Source organism: Mirounga leonina, unplaced genomic scaffold (genome assembly GCF_011800145.1).
Source record: "Mirounga leonina isolate KUSES-001 unplaced genomic scaffold, KU_Mleo_1.0 Mir_366, whole genome shotgun sequence".
In the NCBI taxonomy this organism is placed as follows: domain Eukaryota; kingdom Metazoa; phylum Chordata; class Mammalia; order Carnivora; family Phocidae; genus Mirounga; species Mirounga leonina.
Window position 1 is genome coordinate 25,657,294 of NW_023270709.1, and position 18,613 is coordinate 25,675,906.

At 43.6% G+C, this 18,613-nt stretch overlaps 1 protein-coding gene and 1 long non-coding RNA gene across 3 annotated transcripts in view; one reads left to right on the forward strand and one right to left on the reverse strand.

The window, feature by feature from the left end:
* Positions 1 to 1,176, reverse strand: part of LOC117997478 — a 3,263-nt gene extending 2,087 nt beyond the window's left edge. The window contains exon 1 of the long non-coding RNA XR_004675827.1: positions 230 to 1,176. This is a non-coding gene — a long non-coding RNA (uncharacterized LOC117997478). The remainder of the gene's footprint in view (positions 1 to 229) is intronic.
* A 90-nt stretch (positions 1,177 to 1,266) lies between these two features.
* GMNN (geminin DNA replication inhibitor) lies at positions 1,267 to 10,423 on the forward strand. Of its 2 annotated transcripts, none has more exons than XM_034985790.1 (7): positions 1,267 to 1,391; positions 3,697 to 3,754; positions 6,831 to 6,908; positions 7,536 to 7,683; positions 8,306 to 8,388; positions 8,690 to 8,800; positions 10,108 to 10,423. In XM_034985790.1, exons 2-7 carry the CDS (start codon positions 3,704 to 3,706, stop codon positions 10,267 to 10,269), a joined length of 633 nt encoding a protein of 210 aa, XP_034841681.1. In that variant the 5' UTR covers positions 1,267 to 1,391; positions 3,697 to 3,703; the 3' UTR covers positions 10,270 to 10,423. The 2 variants fall into 2 exon arrangements, with proteins under 2 accessions (XP_034841681.1, XP_034841680.1); XM_034985789.1 differs by lacking the exon at positions 1,267 to 1,391 and adding an exon at positions 2,197 to 2,456.
* Positions 10,424 to 18,613: the final 8,190 nt, after the last annotated feature.

The following is an 18,613-nucleotide window of genomic DNA, read 5'->3' on the forward strand; positions in this document are numbered from 1 at the left end:
TTAGGTAAGTGGGTTTTGTGATACTTCTGGAAAATCACCAATTCTCTTATTGCTCCTCAGGCTTTTAACCTGGTGACCTCATGATTCTACCTCCTTGGTTTGCTTACCATTTTCTTATGGAAGAGATTTGTCTTTCCCAGTTTTTTTAGTTCTGTTAGGAAACATTATGAACTTTGCTTTATACTCTACCCAGTACAGGCTACCTGAATAGAACGTTGTATATACTTACCATTTTGGGTCTTTCCAGCGATGCCTTTTTATCATGCGGCTGAATGAAGAAACTGGAAGTCAGAGTCACTATTTTGACCGGCTGGTGTTTCACAGTCAAAAGACGCTGTGCTTGTACTTGGCACTGGTCGTCAGGATCTCACTTTGGAAATCCGGTCTACGGATCGTTTTCCAATCAATGGACTGTTTCCTTTACGAATTTAGATTTTATGTATGTCTCCCAAACAAAGCCAGGACCACAGCACTGTGCTCTGTACATTGTGAGCTCGGTGGAAGAGAAACCGGGGCGAGGCAGGAGGTGGGCAGGTGGGCAGGTGGGCGCACAGGTGAGACAGCTCCGCCCGAGAGCGGCGCTGTGCGCGGTGCGGGGCAGTCCTCCCTCTGAGAATGACAATCCCAGGAAAAGTCAAGGAATGGGAAAACAGATGTGCGCAAAAGGCCAGGCCCCGGTGACCCCAAACGTGCTCTGTCACAGAGGAGCTGAGATTTTGCAGACGAGCGATAAAGCAAAGCTACAGGCGTCGCGAGGGGGACCCCGCTCCTTGCATTCCCGCGCCAGATCAGTCCTGGGCGCGCGCCGGGCGCTCGGCGAGCGGCGGCAGGAGCACCCGACGGCCGAGTCCAGCCTGCGGAGCCCCCACCGAAGCGCAGCACAGCCAGGGTGCACGCAGCCGGAACACAAGCGCCCGGAACACAAGCGGGAGTCCGCGCAGCCACGGCTTCGCCGACAGGTACGCCGGGCGCTTCCGATACGACAGCTTGTTCTCCCCGACTGCGTGTCTAGCGGGAGGGCTTGCCCCGCCCCCTGCCCTTGACAAGGGCAAAGAGAAGAGAGCCTTGCACCGAGGGGAGAATTCCCAGGCAAGGTCAGAGGGCAGCGACCGCCCCGCCGGCAGAAACCCCCGGGCGGCCCCGCCCCAATCCGCGCAACTCCCACCGCGCAGGCGCAGGAAGGGGCGGGGCCGAGGGGCGGGGCCGAGGGGCGGAGGCGGGAGGCGATTCGCGGGATCCGTCTGGCGTCAGCTGGTCACGTGGCCGTCGCGCCGACGAGCGGAGTTCGCCAGCTTTCCCAGCGGCGGTGGACCGTGTGCGAGGCGCTCCCGCCGCAGCTCCCTGCGTCCGCTACGAGGACCGAGCGCGCCCGTCCGATAAGCGTGAGAGAGGTGGGAACGCGGGGGCCGCTCCTTTGACGGCTGCCGGGCCGCGGCCGGAGTGGACGTTGCGGGGAGCGCGCGGGAGGCAGGGCCCCGCGGACGAGGGGGCTGCCCCATTGGCTGGGTCGGTTTTGGCGCGCTCTCCTGTCCGCGCTCCCGATTGGTTGGCGGGCGCGTCCCGGACGCGTGCCCGCGGCGGGAGCCCCGGCGCGCCGCCCCGAGTCCCGCCGCCCCGAGTCCCGCCGACCCCCGGCTTGCGGTGGGAGCCCCGAGTCCCGCCGACCCCCGGCTTGCGGTGGGAGCCCCGAGCCCCGCCGACCCCCGGCCTGCGCGGGGAGCCCCGGTGGGAGCCGCGGCGGGAGCCCCGAGCCCCGCCGACCCCCGGCCTGCGGCGGGAGCCCCGAGTCCCGCCGACCCCCGGCCTGCCCGGGGAGCCCCGAGCCCCGCCGACCCCCGGCCTGCGCGGGGAGCCCCGGTGGGAGCCGCGGCGGGAGCCCCGAGCCCCGCCGACCCCCGGCTTGCGGCGGGAGCCCCGAGTCCCGCCGACCCCCGGCCTGCGCGGGGAGCCCCGGTGGGAGCCGCGGCGGGAGCCCCGAGCCCCGCCGAGCCCCGCCGACCCCCGGCCTGCGCGGGGAGCCCCGGCCCCGGCCCGCCGCGTCGAGGGGCTCGCTGTGCCCGGAGCCTGCGGAGTCCTGCGTCGCCCGCTGAAACGACCCGCGGTTGGTGCCGCTGGTGTCTCCCGGGGCCCCAGCCCCTGCACGGCTGCCGACCGGAGTGTGACAGGCCTAGGAGGGACTGCGCTGGGCCAGGGGCTGCCACCCGTTTGGGCCGCGGCCCAGACGGAAGCTCACCGCACGTCGCAGTTCGGGATGCAGCCCGACGAGGCAACGGGAAGTTTCACGGAGCCGTGCTTGCGCCTCGCATGCTGTGCGCGCGGTGTTCTCTCCACGGTGTTCGAGGCCCAAGTAAACGATTGGGGGATCCCGGGCTGCGACGTGCGGTTTGGGAGAACATTGCTCCGTTTCGTGGGTCCCCGTCAGCTTTTGCCTAACGTGAGATAGAAGGGAAGATAAGGTGCGTACACCGTTAGGGGCTTTCCGGTTTAAACGCTCGTCTGGGCTCGTGCTAGGCCCGGTGTAAATGTGTGAGCCGGAGGGGAGTCGCGGGCGAGGTCTGAAAGCCGCCGCGCCGAGTAAAGGCATACTCGGCCGCAGTCAAGATGTTTGGCAGGCGCAGGCCTGCCCAGGCGGTTCGGAGGTTGGGTTTGGCGCGAGTCTGGCCCAGGGGTCTGGTTAACCACGTTGCGTAATCCCTTTATCTTCTGCCCCCTCCTCCCTGCTTCCCGCAGTGTCTCAGTCACGGTGATGGTTAGACGTTCCCTACCAGTGTGAATACATAAGCTCAGATCGGATATTAAATCACTGCAGCCCTATTGCTGGCTACCAGGGCCAGTTTTATTGTAGCTTAAAACTGCCTTTGAAACAACAGCAAAGTTAGAATGCTCTTTGTTTTTTAAGGTTTTATTTATTCGTTTGAGAGAGAGAACAAACGGGGAGCAGCAGACAGAAGCAGAGGGAATAGACTCCCCGCTGAGCAGGGAGCCCAACATAGGGCTGGGTCCCAGGACCCTGGATCATGACCCAAGCCGACCTGATTGAGCCACCCAGGCGCCCCTAGAATGCTCTCCTTTATTTATTTATTTTTTTAAAGATTTTATTTATTTATTTGACAGAGAGAGACACAGCGAGAGAGGGAACACAAGCAGGGGGAGTGGAAGAGGGAGCAGGCTTCCCGCGGATGCGGGGCTCGATCCCAGGACCCCGGGACCATGACCTGAGCTGAAGGCAGTCGCTCAACCAACTGAGCCACCCAGGCGCCCTAGAATGCTATCCTTTAGGACAGACTTGAGCATACCCACGTACCTGGTGACCATTTATCGTTTTGCTTTTCTTGGTGACCATTTCTCAGGTTTTTTTGAGTCCTCTGTTTAATCCAGGACACCACAGTGTTTTGTAAATTTGTTTAGAATACCTAATTTTCCTGTTGTAACAAGATGTTTCTAACCAGAATTATTGTGTGTGTGTATGTAATATAGATAGTAAGAGTCACAAACTTTAGTCCCTGTAGTCATTGATGGGGCTGAGTTTGGGTACAGTGAGAAAAGATCATAGTTTTACTGTTAGTAGTAATGAGTTCTATGATTGTAAATACTTGTAAATACTTGTAACAACAACAAAAAAATCTAAACTCCACCTTCGGGTGCAAACCACTTTCTGTTTATGGTATAAATTACTAGTTTTTTGTACTTCACCAGGTGTATAATGAATCCAAATATGAAGCAGAAACAAGAAGAAATCAAAGAGAATGTAAAGGTATGTGATAGAATCACTTTCATTTGTTGAAGAAAGCATGTGGTTAGAAGCATTTTGATATGATTTAACTAAATTTAATCTGGCTATTGTTTCTATAAACTTTGAAGTGCCGAGCTTTTAGCTAGAGGACAAGTAACACTAGAGAACTTTAAAAAAATTAATTAAGGTTGAACAGTTAAGTTTTATGATCCCATTGCATGGAATCTCTTTCCGTTTGTTTAGGTCTTAATTTCTTTCAACAATGTTTTGGTAGTTTTCAGAGTATTGAGTTTTATACTCCTTTTGCTTAATTTTTTCTTAAGTATTTTTAATGCTACTGTAGATAGAATTGTTTCTTAAATTAAATTTTCTGTGTGTTCATTGCTACTGTATGGAAAACAGTTGATTTTTGCCTTTTGAATTTGATCTTAAATCCTGCAACCTTGCTGAACTTATTAGATCTAGTAGTTTTTTAGTAGATTCCTTAGGATTCTCTGTAAATAAGATTGTGGTTGCTTTCTTTCCACTCCTCCATTTTATAAAATGACTTTACTAAAATCCTTTGTATCTTGAGAATTAGTGTCTTTGACTAGAGACACATTTTGCGTTACAGTGCACGTGTGTCCAGAGAAGATCATACTCATTACCATCGAACCTGCTTGTTTTGCTACGCTTTTTGAATCCCAGTATGATGCCATCACTGGAAATCTTATCCCAAATATTTATTCGTATAACAATAAGAACAGAATTTAATTTTGAATTTGTAACTTTGACTGATTTTGCTCTTAAGGTTCTAAATGAATTTACAACTTAACAAGCTTCTGCCACACAACTTAGAGGGTGAGGGTTCCCGGTAATGAGACCACATCTTCAGGAAAACTATCATTTTTAATTTAAGATTTAAATTAAATAGAATAAATAAAAGCCTTTCATAAGTGATAGCAGATGCTTTCTGATAGATGGCTTACCTTGCCTTAGTGTCCTTACATTATTTTTCGTAAATAATAACTGTGCATTGATAATTTAAGTCCATCTCTTTCCATTTAGGATGATGACATTTTCCCACTGAGCTTTGTGTGTGTGCTTAAACTTTTTCTTATGAAAATTTTCAAATATTCAAAAATAGAGTCAATAATATAATAATCTCAACTTTACAGTTTTCAACAGTTATCAATATATGGCTAATCTTGTTTCATCTACATTTTCATTCACTCCTCCTTGAGCCACATAATTATTTTGAGGCAGATCCCAGACAGTTTATATCATTTCAGCAGATCTTTATATCTAAAGAAAAATGTAATGTGTACTAGCTAGAGTACAACTATCTTGGATATAAAAGGACTGGGTTCTGTTTGATTCTTGATTTAGCCTCCACAGCTCTGATGTTGGGTGAATTATTTAGCATCCCAGCCTCAGTTTACATCTCTGTAAAAGGAAGAGATTGGACTAAAACTAGATCTATAAGAGTGAATTATAGGAGTTCATGGATTTCCTACCAATTAGGCAAAACTCCATGTGAGTAGTGCTCTTGTGTGCTTTTTTTTTTTTTTTTTTTTTTTTGAGAGAAGGGTTCCCAGAATCCCAAATGGTTTTCTAAAAAGATTAAGACCTATTAATATCTAAGAACCTGAACCTCTTGGCTCTAAAGAGTCTGGTATTCCAATGCATGATCTGTATGAAGAGAATGATAATAGCCATATTCCATCTTGGGGGCTGGGTGCTTCAGGCTTATATGTACAAAAGTTAATCTTAAAAATGGCCATTTTTTTGTGTGTGGCATTGATTTATCTGGCTTCTTTGGCCATTATTAGTAGCAAGCATTTAAATAAATTAACACCTCCTATTCTTAAGGGTCCAGAGTTAGGTTTTCTTCTGTTTGTCTGTGGACTAATCTATAATCTAAATTACATCTGAAATGTTGTTATAATATTTGTTCTCAGAGTAGCTGGCATTTGTTCTTCAGTTCAATAGTGAGATAATAATCGGCAGTAGAAACTGTACCGTGGGAAAGGTGAGCTCTCGTCCTGTGAAGTACTGCATGGAAGCAGAAACTTTCCCACGCTGCTTCGGTGTCATGTTCTTGCTGCCCTTGTTTGAGTGTTCACCATTGTTTGCTATCCCATGGCGGCAGGATAACTAATGATTTTTTGCAAAAAGAGAGCGCTTTCAGATCAGGAAATATATGGGAAGCTATTTACATGTTATAAGGAAGGCTAAGTTTTTTCCAAAACAGTAGCGTGGGCAAATTCACAGTATCCTCGTGTGCCTCTGGCATGGACTTTGTGGCCGTCTCCTAATGAATGGGCTTGAAGCAAAACTGCTTCTGCAGTCAGGTGAAGATTGCGGGGGGCGGGGGGGGGTTGTCCTCTTAGATGTGTTTTTGGTTCTGTATAAAGGTGTGTTCTGAAAATTGTATTCCTTTGGTGAATACATATACATGTGTTAGGGGATAGTTGCTATTGAAAGGAAGTCTGAGATGAATCTTTTTGAGTAGGGGAAGAAATATTTTGCAGTGTAAATAACCTTTTTTCCCCCAGTTTACCCCTTTTTGGGTTTCTACTGTAAATGTTATGATGTCTGGTAGGTTTCTAGTTTCTGTGTGGCAGATCTTTTTAAGAGGGAATACAAATATTCCTGTTGTACTGCAGTTTCATCAATATGGTCTGAAGTATTAGAGCTTAGAAATTTTGTTATATTTTTTAACTGGATGTGATTAGTTAACAAGGTGACTATAATACAGCATGTATTGAAATGGAAGGAGAAAACAATGAATCATGGAACACTTCATCTAAAACTAATGATGTAATGTATGGGATTAACATAAGAATAAAATAAAATAAAATGAAATGGAAGGAGAAAAGCTACTTGTGTCAAGTTTGGGTAATGTGATCCATTAGGCTTTCTTTAAACTTTATTATAATTTAGGGAAATAACAAGTTTGCCAGTTGAAAAAACCAATATATTGCTCCTATTTAATTATATAGCAGACCAAATACTAGTATTCTTAGTGTTTCCTCTTTCCTAAATTATAGGAGTACGAGAGTAATAACCCGTATAACAACTGCGTAACCAGATAATAAATTTCGTTGACTTTTAGAATAGTCCTGTGCCAAGAAGAACTCTGAAGATGATTCAGCCTTCAGCAGCTGGATCACTTGTTGGCAGAGAGAATGAGGTATGTGTTATCGGGCTAGAATGGTACAAATGATACTAACTTTACATTAAAGACCTTTCCAAGATGTCCTTGATCCGGAGATGCCTCGGTCATTGAAACTTGGAAATAATTCAAGAATAACGATTGTGTGTTTCTCTCAGAAATGGTTTTTGTATTGATGGTTCAATTTAGGAAGTTCAAAATTGGTATGAAGACCTACAGTAGCACTGGGATGATGTAAGAAGTTATGAGTTAGCCAACAGGAATAATGTTTGATGTTTTGGGAATAAAATGTTATAGTCATTCATTTACCCCTGTCTGTAAAGGATAAAATTACAGATGAGGGTGTCTAGACTTTTACAGGTCTGAAAATACGGCCTTTCTGTGGTACTCAGTTATTTAAACAAAAAAAATAATTTCAGCTAAGCCTTAGACCTAAGTCTAATCTAGGATAGTTGCTGCAAATAAAATTCCTAAAAAATAACTACATTTTGGTAGAGTTTTAAATTTGTGATTCTTTTAAAAGATCCAAAGATTTCAAACAGACATATGAGTGCTCTGTTTTTAATACATACATGATAAAACCACCCAACTTTCTTGTTCATTAAATCAAAATAAATGAGATTGATGCATGTATTTTCATTGTAGTTGGTTAAAGCCTTGTCCAAAAGGAAACATTGGAACGACCAGTTAACATCTAAGGCTTCCAGCTCTGGAGTTGTTTTTGTCCCAGAACATAGTGAAAATAAAAATTTTAGTGAAGTTACTCAAGAAGCGTTTGATCTTATGATTGCAGGTATGAAAAAATGTATAACTTTTCTTAAATGTTTTAGTTAATGATAAATTTAAATTATTAATATTAATAACTAATTTAATATTTAATTATTTAAATATTAAATAAAATAACAAATCACTTATTATACTGTTACAAATCCTGCCCACAGCCTCTTAATCTGGAGACTCTATTAGGTATTTTACTCAAATGTTTAGATAGTTGAAAATTTCTTATGGTATATACTGTGAACAGGCTTTACTGTTTGGTAAGATCCAAATATGGGTGAAATATTAAAAGGTTAGTGATTAATATGACAGCTCTGACATTAGATTTTCTTAAGTGTCACAAGACTTGGAAATTGTCTTTTCAAAAGAAAGTATCTAGAGAATGATTTTGAAGAAAGGAACTTGCACATAGCAGAAAATGAAGGGACCCAGCAGCAACGTGGCTGAGCTAGAAGGAGCCTATTGTTCGTCCTAGTTCTAACTGGAATGGCAGTGGAAGTCAACAGAGGAAGCTGGTGATGTTCCATAAAGTGTTGTGGGAACATTTTTTTTGTAGAAAAATCATTGGGTTTTTACAGTAGCATATAATAGTATAATAATATTTTCAAGGTTTACATGAAAACGTTAATTTATTTTAGAAAATCCATCCTCTCAATATTGGAAAGAAGTGGCAGAAAAACGGAGGAAGGCGCTCTATGAAGCACTTAAGGAAAATGAGAAAGTATGTACTGACTGTAGTTTGTGGCAATCTTCAACATTCCAGGATTACTTTCCTTCTGCTTGGTTGGAGTGATATAAACTAGCTTTAATGTTGGTCTAAGACAAGTCTAATCAGAAAGGGAGCTCTGTTACCAGAACTGTTACACCAAAGGAGCTCATCGAGAGCCAGAGGTAGCACTGTTGTTAGGAACTTTGTGTAAATGTGTCTGTCGGTTATTCTCCGTTACAGACTTGGAGGCATGGTAGTTTGGTTTCTAGCATGGCAGATCGGTGGAATACTGAACTTTATTTATGTCATATAGCTTCACAAAGAAATTGAACAAAAGGACAGTGAAATTGCCCGCCTGAAGAAGGAAAACAAAGAACTGGCAGAGGTAGCAGAGCATGTGCAGTATATGGCAGAGGTGATAGAGGTAGGTATTTGAACACTCACCTGACTCCGAATCCTCTGTTTTTTCATCATTTGAGGTAGCAGTGTAATCAGTAAGTGTGCGGGCTCTGGAATCAGATTTCCTGGGTGTGAGTCTTCGCTCCCTGCCCAGCACCATCACGTTTGTTGAGTCAAGCAGGTTATGTATGTTGTCAGGGCTTCATCTTCCTCATTTGTAAGATGGGGGTAAAATATGCACTTTGTAGACTTGTCATGAGAATAATGAGTTATAACGATGAAAGTGGAGAGAAGTCCCTGCCCATAAGAGCCCCAGTGACTGTTAGATATTATTATTATCATGAAGCAAAAGAACATCTATTTTCTTGTAGAAATATAAAAAGGAATTTACTTACATATGGAAAATTTTTCTTTCACAGTTGACAAGTTTTTTGACAGGTTTTAATATAACGAATGCCAGTGTGACATTACCGTCATGTATAAAACTGTTAATTGGTAAACTAAAGTTTGGTGGTCTTATCTGACGTTTTATTTGGAAGAAGCTAATGTGTTTATAAGAACTAGCCTGGGGTTGGGGGGGGGTGCCGGGCGCCTGGCTGGCTCAGTCAGTTAAGTGTCCGACTCTTGGTTTCAGCTCAGGTCATGATATCAGGGTCTTGAGATCAAGCCCGGCATCAGGCTCCGAACTCAGCAAGGAGTCTGCTAGAGTTTCTCTCTCCTTCTCCCTCTGGCCCTCCCCCTGCACGCTCCCTCCCTCCCTCCCTCTCTCTCATAAATAAATCTTTAAAGAAAAACAAAGAATTAGCATGACTACTTCACTTACAGTATTGGACTAAAAAAGTAGGTCTTAAACTTATTCACGTTTTCAAAAAATCGTATTACTGATAGGAAGAAAGTTTTTCAAATATTAGCTTTTCTTGTACTGAATTGCTTACATTTTAAAGCCGTGACAGACTTCCTGTTCGAAGTTTTCCCTTGGAAGTAGTGAATAGCTCTCCCAGCTGCCCTGAGTGTGTTGGTCCACTGCAGACTGGAAATCAGAAAACCTGGTTCTTCGCTCTAGGTAGCTTGAGAAGCACTGACTCGAGTGGACTGTGGGGGCATGTCAGTGCTTTAAAAAGATGAGCAAATGGTTAGGCGCTGTGACTTCGCTGAAGTGGGATCTAGCGTGGGGGAGACCTCGATAAAACACCTGACTGTCCGTGAATGTAATTGGGAGACTTTACGAAAAGGACCTCTTTAGAACCTTGAGGGTCAATGATGCCAGCACACTGCTAACGGACTCGGCCTGTACAGTGTTGATAGTAAATTGTTGGTTTATTCTTTCAAAAGAGACTGCATGAGGAACCTCTGGGTAACTCTGAATCACCAAACAGTCAGGAGTGTGACTCGGAAGAGGAAACCAGTGAGGACTCGGACGTGGAAGCCCCAGATGTTGGTACGTGTGCTGAAGATGCTGTGTCTTCCTCGACAGATGCAAAACCGTGTGTGTGAAAGTCACGCTTGTCTGACTTGAGAAACTTACTGCCAGAGTTACCTCCACTAGAGCTCTTTGTAGCAGAGCAAACAGCTGTACTGCGGAGTTGGAATCAGACCTCCTTGTTTGAATCCTGGGACCCCCGTTGCATTAAAATACAAATACTATGTATTTTTAATCTGTGATGTTTTATGTAAATAGCATTTTCTCAGTGGTCAAACATGACTTGTGTATATGATAAATAAACTTCAGTCTCTTGTTGAGCATTGTGTGTATCTGGGAAGAATGAAGTATAACCAGGCTAGAGAAAGTGTGTCTGTTTCTGTGGTTTTATGTTGTTTTCTTTCTGTTGCTCTGCTATCTTGGAGAAAATGAATTTATCCTTTTTTTTTTTAAGTAAGCTCTACACCTAGCATGGGGCTCAAACTCACGACCCCAAGATCAAGAGTTGCTTGCTGTACTGACCGAGCCAGCCAGGAATTTTTTCTCTCTCTTAAGACTGAGATGGTTGAGGTTTTTACTCCCAAGTCTGGTTGTACTTCAAGCTCATTGTAGGGACTGTTGATTTCCATATACTCTTACTCAGTACTTCTGATGGTGGAGTGTGAGAATCTAGTATTGGACGCTCCCCACATGGATCTGAGTAGCCAGGAAAAGGCCCAGTTGGCTGGTACAATCTGACTCTTCTTGGAAGCTTAAAATGGTGGGTGATTGTTCCCGGGGGGTGTGGGGGGGGTAAACATTCACTTAGATGCAGGGAAAAAGCCAAGGGTTGTGAAATTTTCTGTTCACGTATTTCACATATGTTGCAGTACAGAGTATGTATATTGAGGAATAAGAAGGGTGGATTAATTAGGGATTTCCCATATGTACTGTTTCGAATGAAGAACAGGAGAAAGGAAATTGTTTACGAAGGACATAGCTTTGGGATGGAATATGTTCTTTGAGAAGCATACCAAGTACTTTTTATATAGATGGGCAATAAAGAGCTTGTCGAGCTTTAAAGGATTCCTTTAGGCAAGGTATATTTATCCTTACAGAACTTGAATGTTCTTACCTCTCATATTGAGTTAGTCTACCTCAGTGTTGATGGTTAAAGCTTCTACTTCAGAGCCTGAACTGAATGCTTTGAAAATGGAAGTGATATTAATGTACAGCAACATTGTCCAAAAAACTTCGGGCCACCTAGCATGGTGGCCAGTTCGCCGCACGAGGCTGTTGAGCACGTGAAATGTGGCTAATGTGAATGCGGAACTGAACTTTGATTTATGTTCAAGTAGCTGCATGAGGCTGCTGTGTTGGTGCAGCTGTTTTAGGTATGGGCCAGTAGCCTAAGATCCAGTTAAGACAATACATTTTATGCTAAGTGTTTTTTACTACAGTAAAAAATAATCTAAAGAATATTACGGGTTAAGGGTAGAAGGCAGTCAGCCAAGAGGCTATTAGAATGAATGAGAGCTAAGCAGAAGAGGGTGACCTGGCAAATAGAAAGTATTTCTGGAAAATGCAAAAGATGGATTGCCAGGATTTGGCGGTGGGGAGCAAAGGGAAAAGGGAAGTGAGGACTTTACAATTTAGTGTAAAAGCTATCACTATTAATCTAGAAGAAAATAAAGGGAAAAATTATAGTGACTGGTTTTGGCAAAGATTGCTCAAAAAGGACACAAAAAGTACAAATTCTATAGTAAATTGGACTTCATAAAAATCAAAAACTTCTCTTTGAACGAAGAGAATGAAAAGATAAGCCATAGACTGACAGAAACTATTTGGCAAAATCTCCAACAAAAGCTTTGTATCTCTAAAGAACTCTTAAACTCAGTAAGTAGACAGCCTAGCTTTTAAAATGGGGAAGATTGGGACACTTGACCAAAGGGTGTATATAGCGGACCAGCACATGACAAGATGTCTGCAGCCTCGGTCGTTAGGGAAACACAAATCAAGCCTGCGGTGAGCTGCCGCTGAGCTGGCAGAATGCAGCTGGCAGAATGGAAACATGACCATACTGTGGCGACATACTAAGGCCATGAAGCCAGGGCATCTTCCCCGTACTGCTCGTGGCCAGGTTCAGTACTACAAATGCTGTGGAAATGGCCATTTCTTAAAAGCTAAACCTGCATTCCTTAGGATCCAGCCATTCCACTCCCAGGGGTACTTACCTAACAGAAATGAAAGCATATGTCCACGTGAAGACTAGTCAGCACATTCTCAGTTTTATCTGTAGTAGCCGAAATGTCCACCAGCAAATGAAAGGATGAACAGATGGTGGTGTATCCGTACGGTGGAATACCACTCAGCAATAGAGTAACAGTTGGCATAAACAACATGGACAAATCTCAAATGATGTTGAGTGGAAGAAAGCAGGTAAGAGTACCTGCTGTTTGCTTCCATTTAGATAAAACTAGAATCTTGAAGGAAAGCAAATCAGTTGCCTAAGGACCTTGGCGTGGTTTTGGGGATCGATTTTTAAGTCTCCAGGACCTGGGAACTGTGACCCTAGATGATGGGGAATTTGGAAGAATTTACTTAAGATGATGAGTCTGATTTTTAATTAGGTATCAAATGCCAGAACACCTCAATGAAATGCCAATGAAGGTCAATCACGCCTGGCAAGTTAGCATAACTTACTTGAAGTTGACTTAAAAAATTCGGGGGAGGTTCTGTAAGGATAACGGCAACAGGTTAAGAATCAACTGGAAAAACGTTACGTGTGAAGCCTGGATTAGACTGAACTTGTCAGTATATTCTATAAGGTCAGTATTACATACTAAAGTAGCCAGGATAGCCCACAAAAGGGTTTGGAGCAGGGGGAAACGAGAGCCCTGGTAATACAAATGGACAAATCCTAAATAAAATGGTAAATCTAATCCAGTTATATACGAAAGAGAAAACATGATGACCACGTTGGGGTTTATCCCAGGGATGCGAGATTGTTTCAGTATTAGTACACACTTGAAATTCTTCACATTGAAGGGCAAGAAAGCCCATAATCCTAATAAAATAGCATCAATAAAATTTAACAGCTGGGGCGCCTGAGTGGCTCAGTCGTTAAGCATCTGCCTTCGGCCCAGGTCATGATCCCGGGGTCCTGGGATCGAGTCCCACATCGGGCTCCCTGCTCCGCGGGAGGCCTGCTTCTCCCTCTCCCACTCCCCCTGCTTGTATTGCCTCTCTCACTGTGTCTCTCTGTCAAATAAATAAAATCTTAAAAAAAAAAAAAATTAACAGCTAAGCCAGGAAAAGACTTGATAAAAAGCTATCTTCCTACGCCTAACAAACATGGTGAATGATTAATGGTGAAGCTTTAGAAACAGTTGTAAGGTCACGAACTAGAGAAGAATGGGCCACAATTATTACTAATTATTTTTGAGGTCTCAGCCTGGTGCAATCAAATCGAAGAAAGCTAATTATGGGAAGGAAAAAATTCATTTACATAAGAAAGTCCCAAGAGCGACTAGAAACAAATTAAGTGGCCAGATTTTAAAATCACCTTAAATTAATTGCTTTTCTATATACGAGCACAGACAAGTTTAAAAACAGTGGGTATGGGGGGATGGTGAGAGGATCTGTGATGAGAAGTAAATGTTACTAAGATGTGGCAAAAATATTCTTAAAAAGTTCTGGGACATGTTCTGTCTCTTCCTGCCTTCCTCAGAGTTCTTTTTAAAAAATAGAAACTGTCTACTGTGAACAGAAACGGAATTCACTGGAAGAACAGAATGGTCCTGAAGAAGCAGAAACCAGCATGGGGGACCCTCTAACAGGTGCTCATTGGCATTGTCTTAGTGCTGATTTTCTCCCCTTTCCTGACATGGCGAGATTGGCGTGGCCTGGCTTATGTCGCTGCTCCTTGGGAGGGCAAGATGGCTTGGTTGACAGTCTCTTAAGATGACACCGTGGGCCAGCTATCCCCTCGAAATTGCAGTGTCTCAGAAGAAAGAATCAATTCTAGTTAACCAGACACAACACATGTCCACTACTCAGCCTTGGGCCCTTGCAACTTTGCTCTGTTTAGAAAACTCCCCCACTAACCCTGTCGCCTTCAAGAAACCTCAGTTGAATTTTAGGTTCTAGCTCATTAGGTCATTAGGTCAAGAAGGATAGGAGTTGGCATATTTGAGCTCCCGGGGCCTCTGGGTGGGATAACTCTGAGGTGCGTGTGTTGTGTATTTACCAGCAGGCCCTCAGCAGGATCACAAGTACCGTCTACTTATGGTGTAACATTCTTGACCACACACCTACTCGCTTTCTTCCCTTCCCTGTTGCTAGTTCCTTGGATCATCTTCCAAATACAGTTCCTGCACTCAAATTCTTGACTCAAGTCTGTTCTAGAACTCAAATGTTGGGGAAGGATGAAGTTATAAGGGGTAACAAAGGAAAATTTAAAACTAATTATTAGAACTTTGGCAAACCAGTTTTAAATTCAAAGCTTAGCATAAAAATACCCCAAAGCCCAAGTCTAAGCCTTATGTTTTACCACCTTCAACTTCCAGGTGAGCCAGAGACCAAAAAAAAGAACTTGAATACAGCAATAGAGCCAGGCTGCCTTTCAAGCTACACCTCTGTAGATAAAATGTTAACCCAGAGTTCTCTAAGCATTGTCAGAAGAGGGGCCTTAGCAATTTCTGGTTAAGCAGGAGAGTCAAACACAGCCATTTATCTCCTGTGTCTCCCTAGATCCCATTAAAGATAATAGTAAACTACAATCAAAAACTAATGATGTAACGTATGGTGACTAACATAATAAAAAAAAAAAGAATCCATATTCCTACTAAAAAAATAATAATAGTAAACTACAAAAGACATAATCTCACCCTGATGAAGACAGCTAATAGTCCAGAAAAGATGAGGGAAAGTGACAAAGCAGGGCCCAGAAGGAAACTTAAATGAAAATATAAATATTGCCAAGAAACCCATTTCTAGAAATCTATTCCACAGATGTACTCACACGTGTGAAATGATCTATATTTAAAGTTATTACAACTTTAACCTGTCAAAAGACTGGGAATAATCTAAATGTCCATGCTTAAAATTATATAAATTATAGTTCAGTCATACAGTGGAATACTCTGATGCGGTAGAAAAGAAGAAACTCTAAGATACAAAAACCAAGACCAAGGATAAAGTATTGGTATGTACAACAACATTTTTCACAGAACTAGAACAGATACTCCTAAAATTTGTATGGAACCACAAAAGACCCTGTATAGCCAAAACAATCTTGAGAAAGAAGAACAAAGAAGTATCACAATCCCAGATTACAAGATCTACAACAAAGCTGTAGTAATCAAAACAATATGGTACTGGCACAAAAATAGACACAGAGGTCAGTAGAACAGAACAGAGAGCCCAGAAATAAACCCACACTTGCATGGTCAATCTATGACAAAGGAAGCAAGAACATACAATGGGGAAAAGAATCTTCTATAAATGGTGTTGGCAATACTAGACAGCTACGTGCAAGAGAATGAAACCAGACCACTTTCTTACACCATACACAAAAATAAAATGGATTTAAGACTTAAATGTGAGACTTGAAATCATAAAACTTAGAGAAGAAAACATAGCCGGTAAGTTCTTTGACGTCAACCATAAAAACACTTTTCTAGGTATGTGTCCAGAGGCAAAGGAAACAAAAGCAAAATTATAGTATTGGGACTACACCAAAATAAAAATCTTCTGCCCCGCCAAGGAAACCATTAACAAAACAAAGAGGCAACCTACCGAACGGGAGAAGATACTTGCAAATGATACATCCAATAAAGGGTTAATATTTAAAATAGGTAAAGAACTTACACAACTCAACACCAAAAAACCAAATAACCCAATTAAAAATGGGCAGAGGACCTGAATAGGCATTTCTCCAAAGAAGAATACAAATGGCCAACAGACACATAAAAAGATGCTCAACATTGCTAATCACCAGAGAAATGCAAATTAAAACCACAAAGAGATGTCACTCTATGTCTGTCAGAATGGCTAAAATAAACACAAGAAATAACAAGTGTTGGTGAGGATGTGGAGAAGAGACACTGTGGAAAACAGTATGGAGGCTGCTCAAAAAGTTAAAAATGATCCAGTAAATTCCACTACTGGATATTTACCCAAAGAAAATAACATTAATTTGAAAAGGTATATGCACCCCTGTGTTTATTGCAGCATTATCTACGGTAGCCAGGATATGGGAGCTGACAATTACACAGTGTGAAACTATGGAGAGTGGTTGAACAGCTATAGAGTGGGAATAATCAGTGAAACTAAAGCCACAAAACAAAGGAACAAGACTCCAGGGAAAACAGAGTTGTACGAAGAAGAAAATCACACTACGCGATATGACTTAGCCATGAAAAATGTTGAAGTATTCCTATTTGTTTTAATTAACAAGTTATATAGTTAATTAACAGTGATATAGGTAATGCATCCTTTTTTTAATTTAAGATTTTATTTATTTATTTGAGGGAAAGCGGCAGGCAGAGGGAGAAGCAGGCTCCCAAGGAGCAGAGAGCCCGATGCGGGACTCGATCCCAGGACTCTGGGATCATGACCTGAGCTGAAGGCAGACGCTTAATGACTGAGCCACCCAGGCGTCCCAGATCTTCCAATGATGGCATGATTATTCCTGAGAGAGGAAGAGGAGGGCATGTGGACACAGGCAAGGGACAGGGTTACAACCCTAAGTCTTATCTGTCATATTAAGAAGTAAAAGGAAAAATACCTAAAATTGAAAAAAAATTAGCAATGTATAAGGGGTGCCTGGGTGGCTCAGTCTGTTAAGCGTCTGCCTTCGGCTCAGGTCATGATCCCGGGGTCCTGGATCGAGCCCCACGTCGGGCTCCCTGCTTGGCGGGGAGCCTGCTTCTCCCTCTCCCTCTGCCTCTCCCCCTGCTGTGCTCTCTCTCTCTCTAATAAATAAATAAAATCTTAAAAAAAAAAGAATTGGCAATGTATGTGAACTATTTACAGCTATGGAGGTAAGTAAATACCAGAAGAAATGGCCAAAAGAATTCCAACGGTTACCTCTGGGAGTGTGAATCAGGAGGGAGTTTGGGGATTGCTATTTTTCTGTCAGAGGCCTTGGGTTATTTGACTTTTAAAATCATGTTCGTGTATTACTTTGAAATATAATAAAATTTAAAAAGCATTTCAAACCACAGGCAGGCAGCTCCGCTGCACAGACCTCCGAGTCCAGGTGCTTGTGGGACCCGAGTTGTGTTTAAGTATTTATTTAAAAAAAAAATCATGTCTCCTTCTGTACTTAAGCACTATTCTCTTTTGCACAGCCGAATATTTACAATTATGTTTCATGTCGGGCATTCTGCTGCAAAACCATAAAAAAAACGGGACACAGGAAAAAAAAAAGTAATTTCTGCCCACGACCCAGTCTCTCAATGGGACTACCGATTTGCAACCCTTAATCTACCCCGGTAAATGGGATGCTAGCTGGAGAAACTCTGCGTTCACAAAAGCCACGGTGGATGAGCACGTAACAGGTGCGCAGCAGAACACAGCTTTGCCTGGTTGAAGGTCTGGGAACACCTCCCCCACCCCCGCCCGCGAGAGGCCCGTGAGTCCACATGGTGTGATCCGCGTCCCTCTCAGCGTTCCTGTAATAAATACAAGCGGGGATCACAGAACGACACCACCTGTTTAGTAAAGGCGGAAGCATCAGGCTGGGGCACAGCCTGGTCAAAGCCCATTGGTGACAAATGAAAGCGCATAATTCAACCTACGGTGGCCGCAGGTCAGCTAGAGGTGACTGTTAGTGTAGCTGGAGAAACGGGTGCACGTCCCTTAGGCACTTGCGATAAATATTACCTTTTGCAATAAAGCTTTTCATGACCCCAGGGAACACAGAAGTCAAGTGCAGGTTTTCTGTTACCTCTCCCCTAACGATCCAATAAGGAGGGTGCACATCTTGGTAGGAAAACCCAAGGGCCTACCTTCAGGCTGTCTAGGGGTCGGAGCAGAGGGAACCCCACCTCCATCCAGAGCTCCCTCAGGGGAGCTGAGGGCTGCTTTTCTGGGATGTTCATTCCCCCGAATTTCCTGCTGGCCCGACATACAACAGAATCATGTTCCGGTGGCCAGAAGAGCCTCTCGGCTAAAGGCGTGGCAGCTGGAGGGCCGGCACTGAAATCATCGGGGCTGAGAGGATACAGGTGGGGTAACAGTGCCCTCTACAAGGGGTAGCTGGGGGTTGGGTTGGGTGCCTTGGCTGTATGTCATCTAATAACCCCCAAAACATACCATTGCTCCTAACAGTTATATACATAACTCATCTTTCAATGAATCCCCATATTATGAATTTAATTTTTCTGAGGTCATTTTAAAGAGTGGCCCTTTTCATACGTGTGGTTATTTCAG